An 11787-nucleotide genomic window follows, 5' to 3' on the forward strand; every position below is an offset into this window, starting at 1 on the left:
TCGGCCCCAACTTTGCGTTAAACGAGTTTAGAGGCCCAGACCGCGCCGTTTAATATAGAACGGGGGGGCGGAAGCGCAGGTGATTGGACACGTCCCGGTTCATCCCGGAAACGGCCGTAGCCGGCATCACGTGACTATTGTACACAAAAAGCCCACACCCTTGCCAAATATGTGCCTATGACGTCACAGGTTAGCGCCCCGCCTAGCAGTGCCTGATAGCGTCGGCACTCTGGAAGATAGCAGCGTCTGTGGCTTGTCGAAAGCAGAGCCTTCTACGGCGGCGCGTCCCTCCAGAAGACGGTTCAGATGGTTAGAAGGATGCAGGGACTAGTCATCGTTGCAGCGACGACCATTCTGGCCGCTCTGGGCCTGGGGAATGGTTACTTCGAGGGTTGCAGGGAGCTTGCACCTGACGCCGAAGCCCCGGCGTGTGTTTATGTGCCATCTGGGTGGTTGGAAAGCGAGACCTACCGGCGGTTTGCCCACATGGCACTTGGAAACTACTCTCATCACAGCGGCGACTATTACAACACAGTGTTGAACGTGACGCGGGCGGCGAACCAGGTAAATTGATTTACTTTGTAAGTTAGGTAATGTATCGGAAGAAAACATGCGGTGTTCGGTGTTGGTAGATTTGTACAAGCTTGTTGATTGTTCGTAAGTTGGAACTACACCATCTAAGCTCATGTAATACCGCAAATACGCCATCTGACATGGCTTGTGCGTGCTGTCTTGAACACGATGATAATTATGTTAACGTTTTTGACAGCGTGATAAGAGGTTCAATATGGTGTTTGCGAAACAAGTTCAAAAATGGTTAGAAGGGTGCAGGGATGAGTCAGGATCAATATATCTGTGTTGTTTTGGGAGTTGGGCATTATATGATGTCCTCACATTCTGGTAAAGAATGAGCCAGGTGACTCCAGTTTTCTGGAACGTCTGATAATGCTTTGTTATTTATCTTATTTTTTCCATATGACACTGCATAATACAGTAATGTCGGGCAATATCCTTAACCGTTCCAATAACGAGCTTATGGCCAGTGCCATTTTCTGCATTCCTTCGCTTCTCAAAGGGACGAACACACGCGTTGACTTGTGGAAGTTGCACGTCGGGCTGCTGACTTCTACAAATTAGAATGGTGTAAAAAGTGGAATTTTCACTAATGCGATACTATCGGATTGAAATTCGACTAATCATGCCCACCCAGTCCACGTTGTTCTTCATGATTGCAGACGATCACAATCGTCTGCGACACGCTGTAACGACTTCCAGAGTGCGTCGTTAGTAAAGAAGACCCACAAGACGAAGTGAACGATATATGTGCTGCGACTCGAGTGCCCGTAGGGGCCGGTTTAATGCCTAGCCACTTCTAGGACATTGTTGCCAGATGAGGATAGTGATGCAGTTACACCTCCCTTTCGGTAACCAAAGGTGCTTAACACTCTTATCAAAATTATGGCCATTGCTGAGTCTTCGTGGAACCCGACGCGTCCGGTTAGAATGTCGGACTGGTGTTAAATCAGGTGCATGAGCGCTGACCCGAGGGCTAAGATCCACAAAGGGCTGCGGACCGTCCTGGTCTTGAAGCAGCGACTCTCTTGGCTCCGACTCCATTGAGATCTCGCCTGAAGAGTCTGTCATCGGGCTTTCTTGTGCAGCTCGCGCTGTGGTCCACTATTCGGGATGTCTGTCGATGTTGAAGGCGTCTGGAGTAGTCCGCATGTGCTGCCTGTTTGTGTGATACTCCGCACCATTCTCGGTGACAACCTTGTAGGAACGCGGAGAAACTTCGTCCTCACTTTTGCCTTTGTCGTTCATCCTTTGTCACTTCTCATACGAACGACATTGTGTGGGCGCAGTCCTGGTTATGCTCCTCTGGTAGTGCGCCGCTGCATCCGATTTGTGGGTGGATCACCCGGTGACATGCTGAAGTCTGGTAGACCACAGCGTAAACCACGTCCCATCAGAAGCTCGCTTGGGATTTGACCGCTCTCGAGGGGCGAAGTTCTGTAGTTCAGCAGACCTTGATAGAAGTCCCCTCCTGCAGAGCAAGTCTTTTTCAGGATACGTTTGATGATTTGCACGCCTTTCTCGGCTAGCGCATTGGATCGCAGAAATCGACTCGAGGTGATGTGCCTGAAGTCGTAGTCTGCTGCGAAAGTCGCGAATTCTCTGGAGCTGATCTGGGGCCCGTTATCTGTCAAGGCCCCGAGCGGTATGCTATGTCTTACAAGTATAGACAACAGTTTTTGATATTACAACAGGAGCTGAGGTGCTTTCTGGTTGCTTAACTTCGGGGTAATTAGAGTGGGCATTATAGATAACCAGATATGTTTTGCCTGCATGTTGAAATAACTCTGCTCCTACTCTTGTCCCCGGAGAACCGGAAGATGGTCTCATCAACAGCGGTTCTTCGGGCTGAGCATACGAGTTAACCTTGCACGTTTCACAGTGATCTCTTGAGAAGTTGAGACATTCCGGGCCAAAACATCAATCGGCGAGCTTTTGCTTTTGACTTCGTTATTCGCAAGTGACTCGCATGCAGCTTCCGGAGCATTTCGGGTCAGTTAACACTTTGGGTATCACCACTTTGGTTCCTTTGAACAGCAGTCCACCATTAACTGAAAGTTCCGAGGAATAAGACTTAATTGTATTGGTCAATGAACAGTTGATGATTTAAAAGAGCTTCCACGATTCTTGACAGGACAATATCCCGTGCTGTTTCTTGTACAAGTGCCCTGCCTGTCCTTTCACTCACCGCACTGGAACGGAAAGGAACCGCGTGGACCTCGACGTCGTCGTTGTCGTTCGGTACCATCTGGCTGTAGGGGCTTGGCGCTCTGGATAGCGTGTCTGCTGGAACAAGAAGTTTGCCAGGCACATAACTAAAGTGGTAGTCAAACTTCATTAGTCACAAGAAAAGCCGTTGCAATCTGGGGCGCATGTCACCCTGAGATTTCTTTGATATTGCAATCAAAGTCTGATAATCAGTTTCTTTTAGTACTTTCCGGCCATAAAGGAAATCGTGAAATTGTTCGCAGCCGTCCACAGTTCCCAGAGTTTCCTTCTCAATTTGGGAATATCTGGTTTCGCAATCTGTTAAGCATCTTGAGCTGTAAGTCTACTGGTCGCCCGCCACTCGGGGCCTTGCTTCTGGAAGAGTGCAGCACCGAGACCGTACCTTGAGGCATCTGTTGAGATCTTCGTCTGCTTGCTCGGGTCGTAGACTACAAGGACAGGCGCGTTGGTGAGGGAAACCTTGATGCTGTCCAGCTCCTTGTTGTGTTCTGGTCCCCAAGTGAAGTCTCGGTTATCTTGAGCAGCTCGCGGAGTAGGGCCGTCTTTTCAGAAAAATGAGGCAGACATTTTCCGATGTAGGTGGCGATGCCAAGGACTCGCTGGAGTTCTTGCTTGTTGGTAGGATCTGGTATCTGGAAGACACTGTCGATCAGGACCGGTGAAGGCTGGATGCTCTTCTCAATGATTCTGTCACCTAGAAAAACAATATCTTCGGCACCTATTTCACAATTCTCTGGATTCAGGGTGATTCCGTTACGTTAAGCAGAACTCAAAGCTGCTCGTAGGCGCCCTCCATGTTCGCTATTGTTTGCGCCCCACATCAGCACATCATCTATGTAAACCCTGACACCCGGAAGGCCGTCATAAACCTGAGGCATAGCTTTTTGGTAGACTTCCGGTGCTTATGCCAGACCAAATGGCACGCGGAGAAACCAGTAACACCCAAAAGGGGGGTGCTAAACGTGCTAAGTCGCGAGCTGTCGTTGTCAGTGGAATCTAGTAGAAATCAGAATTCGCTTCTAATCTTGAAAATACTCGGACATTCGTTAGTTCTGCTTCGATGTCCTCGCGTTTGGTCATCTTGAGCATTCATTGAGGTTGCGAGGGTTCTTGCAAATTATTAGGCAGCCGGTCTTTTTTTCGAATGAGGACCAAGGGGCTCACCTACTCAGTTGCCTCGTCAATCCTCGCAATGATGCCTGCCGCCGTCATCCTCTCCAGTTCTTCTTTCAACGGATGCTACAGCAGGTGAGGCACACGTCGTGGAAGCTGAACAACCGGACGGGAACCGTCGTTGGAGAACGATGCTGTAGGCATTCGAAAAACATCCCAGACTACGGAACAGCTTTGGATAGTCCTTCATGACACACTCTCGGAGGGGCGCCGATTCTGGCTGAACTTTTGAAGGCACTGCAGACACGGCTGCAAATTGCTGGACAAGGCCGAGCTGTTCGCTTGCCGCAAGCCCCAGAAGCGCGTGTCTCTTGTTCACCACAAAGCATTTCAAGTCGACTGTCTTTTCTAGCAAGATAAGCATGCCAGCGTGCTTGATAACATCGCCACTGTAGCTTCGCAACGTCACTTTGCTCTCTTGCAGCTTGACTTGAATACTGCAGTCGCTCAGCCAGTTCAAGCGAAGTAAGTTAACTTGGGAGCCGATGTCCACCTTCAAATTTAGGTTTTTATCGCCTACGTTAGCCTGCATCAGCCACTCCGGTGTACCCTTCTTGAATGCCACTTCCAAAAAAACTCGTCGCCGTCCGACGCGCGTTCCGTTTCTTTAGAAACACCGTCAATTGCTTTCGACTTGCAGACCACCGCAAAGTTATTTTATCTTCCACACTTTCGACATTGTTGACCGTGAGCGAGACATTTCTTTGGTTGATGTTGCCTTTTGCATCGGCCGCATTCTTTTCCCCTTTGGTACTTTAAATTTGCTCACCGCTTTTACCGTCTTCTCTAAATTGTCCTACATTCTTCTCTGGTTCGCCGCCACTTCCGCAGACTGTGCTAGCTTTATGGCGTTTTCCATGGTGAGCGGGTCCTCCCTCAGCAGTCGTTTTCGTAGATTGCCATCTGCTGTGCCGTACCCAATCTAGTCAAAAATCAAGTCCCGCAGCGAGCCAAAGTTGCAAGACTGTGCCTTCTCTTTTAGGTCACCTGGGAAGCTCTCGAACGACTCGCCGTCACCCTGGACGCGCTTTCTAAACACACATCGTTCGCAAGTCTTGTCCATACGGGGCTGACAATAGTTCTCAAACTTGTCAAGCAGCATCTCGAAGCTTTCTCAGTCTTCTGTCGTGCATCCAAGAGTGCTGAACACTTCAATTGCGTCAGGTTTGGCTACGTGTAGAAGTACGGCTGCCTTCTGCTCGGTGCTACGCCCTTTTTTTGTCTGTTGCTTTGAGGTACAATTCGAGGCTTTGTCGAAACTTACGCCAGTTCTTGGCGATGTTTCCAGAGAGCACCAGGCAATCGGGCGGGCGAAGTCCGTCCATGGCCGCTCAGTAAGGCAGGCAGCAACTCCTAGCCTGTTGTGGGCAGCAGGTAGCGGCGGCTGCGGCGTGGGAGTAGGCCTCACTGGGCGGAAACAGCGAACGGCACTCGCACTTCTGACACCATGTAACGACTCCCAAAGTGCGTCGTTAGTAAAGACCCATGAGACAAAGCGAACGATATAAGTGCGACGACTCGACTGCCCGTCGGAGCCGGTTTAATGCCTAGCCGCTTCTTGGACATTGTTGCCAGATGAGGATAATGATGCCGTTACTGTCCTATTCATACAACTGTAGCCCCGGCGTACTCAAGAGGACCTGTGAACAATGAAAACGTCTTAAAAAATGTCGATAAGTATAAAAGATCCCGGACGAATGCCGACGACTGTCCATGATATTTCAAAGTACAACCAGTGAAAAGTGCTCTCCGAAGCCCCCATAACGCGTCTTTCGTGATTTATAGAATAGAAATGGCAGGATGAAAACGGCAGAGTGTCTCTTTCTGTTGCACGGCCTCCAGCACGCGTTCGCAGCCTTCAGTCGTACTGGCGTGCACTCTCGATGATCACAAGTTGCGGGACAACCAAAGGACTTCCTTTGCCGTTCTAATCCTGTCAGTGACTTTAAATAGCTAAAAAAAAACAAAAAAAAAACTCGGCGCTTGGTAAAGGAGACGTCGCCATTGCTTACATCTTGTTACTGCGTGCCTCTTGCAGATCCTTATGGGAATCGTCACAACCGTGGAATTCACAACAGTCCCGAGCAGCTGCAAGGTGACCGATACGTCCGTCTACTCGAAGGAGCTCTGTCGCCCTACCAGTAACAAGGTACAGACACGTACACTGTAGGAAACTTTTAGCACGAACAAACGATCGCCAGATTTGCCCCTTTGTCTCTTAAGATGGAATGGCTGTCATAGAAGCTTCTATGCTCCGTTTCACGGTAACTTGGCAAAGGGCAAACGTTAAGGCACATTCGAGAAAAATGACAGTTTTAGTATAAAGTTGTTTGCTCTCACGTACGCCACACGCAGTAGTACGCTGAAATCTACTCGCCGGGACGAATTTTAGTTGCGCGTTCCATAATCGCTGGCGAGTGAACATGTCGTATGATCTTTTTGATTAAATTTGCCAAAGCCGTAGAATTCCGCGTGCTTATAGCGCCATCATGCTCGTCAAAATAGATATTAAAAACGAATTACATGATTAATTATATTATGATTAATTAATTAAACTAATCATATTATTAAAATTGGGCCAAGCCGCAGCTGCCTGGTCAAGCGCGCTTTTTCTGCGGTGCACAGAGACCGCGAGTAGGTGTGCGTCGTTTGATCACGGAGCCTCCGTCAATCGTCCCGTGGAAAACGGCACCTTTTATCAAGGCTATCGCGGGGTATCGGAGTCATAGAAAGGATATACTAAAACTCTCTATCAGTGTGACGGAAGAAAAGCACGGGACAGCCCTAGCCGATGATTCCCAAGCAGTTGGAGAAGAGCGAAAGGGGGAACTACCCTCTTACCTGCACCCTCTTTTGTGTCTTACAAGCTTAGCTTTTCTCCCCCTCGGAGATTAGCCTGCCGCTCAATATTTGTTCAAAAGTTCATTTCCCCTCTCTCCCGCCAATGGCTCCTACAGCTCTGCGTTTATAGTGAGATAGAGTATAGTCCAGTGTTTTTCTCCGACGGCGTTGTTTGGTTCACTGGTACCGTAGCCTTTTACGTTCGACAGATTACCGTGAGTCGGAGTGGCAGAGGCGCTATATGGAGATCAGTGACCTGAGAGAAAAATCCTTTATTGGCGTCAATATTCTGCCCGAGGAAGACAGAAACGTGCCGATATCGCGTTTGTGCTAACAGTGTTGCGAATTGTGCATTCGTTGACTGCCGCATATCAATGCCCGGTATCTGAATTTGTTAAATCGAGACGTTGGCCTTCGTTACACATAGATTGCACGTTGGTCACGTCATCACACATTACAAATGGTCATTACTACATGTTATTGCCGAAAAACAAAACAAAACAAAAAAGAACCTCGGTGATGCGAAATGTTTGCTTCAGAAGGTACGCGCGTAGGAGCAAGGTATTTCTCAATGGACTGATGAGACGTCGATACCAAGCCACGCATAAAATATGTGCTTCGATCTGCGTTGTTAGTGAAGTGTCTACAGGATTTCGCTATTTATCAAAAAGTGCCAGATGATTCGAGCAAAATAATTAAGTGGCACATGCGCTTTGAAAACGATAAGCACCGATAATTTGATCTATCATTTTGTCTTCATAGTTTTCTTCTCTTGAGAAATATTGTACTAGGTTGATCAATTGGTCAGATCATTGCTTTTTTTTATAATATCTTCATAAGCACTATTTAAAGGTGATTAATTGTTGTTATTATAGTTTTCTTCCAATATCTTAATCAGTGCAACATAACCTTAGGTAAGTATAGGCACAGCTCCTGATAAGGTATGCCCTACGGAGTTTATTTGATATATTGTATTTAGGTTTAGTACGGGCATATTTATCAATACGGATTGGAGCAACGGTGAGTGCCGCAAAGGACTAACACGTATCGGGTCATACCAGAAAAATAAAACAAACAAAATGCGAGCCATGGTTTGAACACAATGATGTCCTCGTAATAATCATATCGCAAGAATACTGAAAAAAAAGTGATAAATATTTGCAAGCGCTTGCTCACGATTGGCTTTGGTGTACACAAGTCTAACATTACTATGTTGGCAAAAATAAAATCGGTATTGCTTGACTTCACCGAATTCACTTCAAACGGATCTTTACTGCGTGTTTGGACAGTAGGTTTTCGGTGTGCATATTCGTTGAGCAAAAAGAACTTATGCTTCGTTTGAGCTTAAAGGGGCACTGAAGTCATTTTTGAAAAAGATAGTTTTTGATCTTATATTGCTTAAAATTTTTTAGTTCCCCCACATATACCAAGTCCTATATTACAAAACCGCATACTCATCTCAGGGCAATAGAAAAACGCGTGGACTCTTTTTTCTCGCGGACTACATTGGTTGGGCCACTACATTGGTTGGACCAATGGAAGTACTACAATACGTGCGGATCCCGCATGATTTTATTATAACTCGTTTTGAAGAGAGTTTTATAAGTAGTACACATTCGGATAAGACTCCTCTTTTTCTCCGTGGGCGAAGCCATCACTTGCAACTCGCAACCAAGCGGCCTTCGCCGACCACTTCACTCGGAAGAAAATTCTTCCCAAAAAGGGCGTGTCGCGATATATAAAAACGCTTTTAACAATGAAATAAGCTAACACATGATAGGGATTTTATGTTTGTTGGGATGCTTAGAGCGTCTAGGTTGAGTTGTCACCATAAAAGAACGATATCAGAATCGACTTCAGTGCCCCTTTAAAGGGACCATGAAATGACTTTTTTGCTTTTTCCAGATAACTTTTACATTAAACCGTCAATGTTCACTGAATGCCGAACAGGCATCCGTTTTCGTCTCGGTTTATTAACTTCTACACAAAAAATTAATGAAATATCGACTTTTTCTTGACCGCAAAACAAGCCGTGACGTACGCTGTTTCCGGAACCGGAAGTTCTCTCGGCAGTAGGAGATGAGAGCGTTAGCGGCGACGAGTTGGGGTGCGCCGGTAGGTTTTACTGCGCCGATGTCACCGACGTATTTTCTGAATCGGCGCCTCTCATCGCCGCATCGCAGCTGAGCGAAATTCAATGAGATACGTTGCGCTACAGCGACAGCATGGGACTAGTCCCATACACCGGTATGCCTGTTGGGAAGTGCAGCGAGTCTTCCGGTGAAGACTCCAGAAGTCAACCCAACTGTCATTGTTGGTAAAAGGCGGCCAGTGTCAGTCGCTTGCAAAGTGACGTAGATGGAAACAAATTGCCGCGGCGTTTTTCGCGGTCTCGGAGATGCAGGGGCGAGCCGACGTTAAAAAAGATACGTTTGAACTACGAGTGTCAGCAAGAGCCACGTAAATACCTGTTCACACTCGGAGCGGACGCGCGCGTTTGATGGAAGCGCTGTATTCGCGCTGTTGGTAAGCGCTTCGGGACCGATCTTTTACGATTGCAACTCGATACTGACGCGACACTCGGCAAAGAAAGGTTGGACCGGTATTGCACGTATACCTCCCACGAACTGTTACAGCTCGACAGTGACGTGCAGTCTGTCAGAATAAAAATGGCATACCAATAACAAATTGTACATACCGTGTTACGAAGGTAATCCATACAGCGTTTATTTCAGCTCTATATCACACAAAACAAGAAAAGAGAATCGACGAGGGTCCCTTTTCGACGAGTGTTCGTCAACACTAACTCGGAAAACAAGGGGAAGAGATTGACCTCACCTCTTAACCTAAAATTGAGGTCAGCGATCAAACTATAATACGGGAAGGGTCCACAAGGGTAGCGCGGGCATATTCCATTCAGCACGCCAGCCGGTCGTAGTGTTTGTGGATCCAGCGTTCTTGTTCGTCATGGTCTGTTTTAAGTACATTTTTTTCTTGCTGCTTGAAGTCGGCACGCGCGAGATGAATACGTAGAAAAATAAACGTTCAATCAGTCAGAGTTTTGAGAGGAAGGAAACTAAAGGAAATAACCACACTGGAAATAACCGTCCTGAAGTCGGCCCTGCCCTACTGCGCACGCGCAGTAGTTGCTTCGTTTACCACACGATAGATGGCGCTTGGCTCTCAGCATTATCAAATTTGGCAATTTTCGCCACACATCTCTAATTATGCTACAAAATGTGGGTCTGAATATTATTTAACAAAACTTTTAGGAAACATTCGCCGGCTATTTATTGTTTACGATCGCGGTGCTGGTGAGGTAGGCTCTTACCCAATAGGCGACGTGGATTCGGCTGACGTGCTCCATTTCTGCGGATGCATCGTAGTGAAAAGGCAGAGCTTTCGAAGGAAAGAAGTCGCAAAAGAGTCCAGTTTTCTTTTAAAAGTTCTACAGCAAATAATTTTTTTTGGCTCCCTAGTTTTGTGTTTTTGTGTTTCTTTTCACACCTTTTACGACGTGCGGTGGATGGAATTCGATTTTAAAATCATTTCATGGTCCCTTTAAGTCCCTGGACAGGGCCAACGCTACGAGCTAATGTGACCAATCTGGCAGCGTCAAGAGCACAAGCCACCGGGTAATTTCTGTTTGACTGGTTCAGCGATGATGGAACATGAAAACAGAAAAAATGAAGAAAACAATGCATGATTGTGCGTTTTTGACGCCGTCTGATTAATCCCATCAGATCGTGGCGTCGCGTCTGGGCTGAAGGGAAAACGAAGTATAGGATATTTTTTTAAAGTATATATTTGTTTTTCTCTATTTTCCAGGTAAATGGTTTGTGCCAAGCCAAGTTCAACGTGTTTCCACCACTAAGACTTCTGGCGGTATCCTGTCGAACACTTGCGTGAGGCCGAAGGACGGCACCTGACGTCTTCGTTCTTGCGCGCTTTGCAGCGAACATGTTGAACTTGTGACTACATCATTTGCGTCTTTGTTTGTACGCGGCTTCAGACATCACCGTGAAGTATTGTCAGAAGAGCAGGCTTTAAACAAATCTGTATACGCTGCAGATTTGGTTATATGGTCTGCAAAAATAAAGTCGTATGTTCAGATGCTGATGTAGATCATGTGGTTTTGCTGTTCATTTCCTTTTTGGACATGGTACATTGTTCCATGCCCGGTAGCTCTGGCGTGGTGCTTGCTCGCACACTGTTTCGCTATATATGGAGATTCAGAAGTACTGTCTGTGATTTGTTTGGTGGCACGCCTTGCACTTTTTTCTTTTTTCTTCTGAGTGGCACGCCAGGAAAATTGAAATTCTCGCTTGTAATTGTCCTATCCTGCCTGGGTCTGGGAAGGTATGTAGTGTATTGTAAATAAATAATTAAACTGCTTAACCTTTTTTCTTTGTGATTGCAGACTTTCGGAGACACGAATGCACAGGAAGCACTCTACCATATAGTTAGATTGACGCAGCGTCGTCATCAACGACATTTTTCATTAAATGTAAGGCTTACCAATAAGTTAACGTTTTTTGCAGAGCATACATCCGTTGAAGTACGAATTTACTAAGCTGGCTGATAGCAGGGCCTCTAGTATCAGTTACGTTGCCTATACGTAAACTTGCGCTTACTCCACTGTGCAAGCTATAAGGTAGGCATTGAGGGAACTCTCTTAATCACAAACACGTCAAAATAGCTTCGCAATATGAGTAGAAACGTTCTGTAACCGGAAACGTAGTGTTATTTCGATCTGGGTAATGACATTTTGCTCTAACTCTTTCAGTTCGTGGGTTATTTTAGCTAATCTTATCGCATTGATATTTTCTTCCTAAGAAGGTATTGCCTTCTCCGACAGGTATAGGACGTCAGTGGTCTCCGATAAAAGTGTACATTGACTTACGCCACACTACTAATGGACGCCTCTCTGCTCTATCGACTCTCATTTCTTATCCAGTGGAAGGTGGAGGA

The 11787-nt window shown here is 46.6% G+C and overlaps 1 protein-coding gene across 1 annotated transcript; it reads left to right on the forward strand.

Moving 5' to 3' along the window:
• Positions 1 to 210: 210 nt before the first annotated feature.
• Positions 211 to 10942, forward strand: LOC115328557. Its single transcript, XM_029989813.4, has 3 exons — positions 211 to 564; positions 6014 to 6124; positions 10645 to 10942. The coding sequence occupies exons 1-3, from the start codon at positions 307 to 309 to the stop codon at positions 10723 to 10725; spliced, it is 450 nt and encodes a 149-aa protein (XP_029845673.3). The 5' UTR covers positions 211 to 306; the 3' UTR covers positions 10726 to 10942.
• The last annotated feature ends 845 nt before the right edge of the window (positions 10943 to 11787 follow it).

The sequence above is a fragment of the Ixodes scapularis genome, unplaced genomic scaffold (assembly GCF_016920785.2).
Source record: "Ixodes scapularis isolate PalLabHiFi unplaced genomic scaffold, ASM1692078v2 PGA_scaffold10__122_contigs__length_95168666, whole genome shotgun sequence".
NCBI classification, from domain to species: domain Eukaryota; kingdom Metazoa; phylum Arthropoda; class Arachnida; order Ixodida; family Ixodidae; genus Ixodes; species Ixodes scapularis.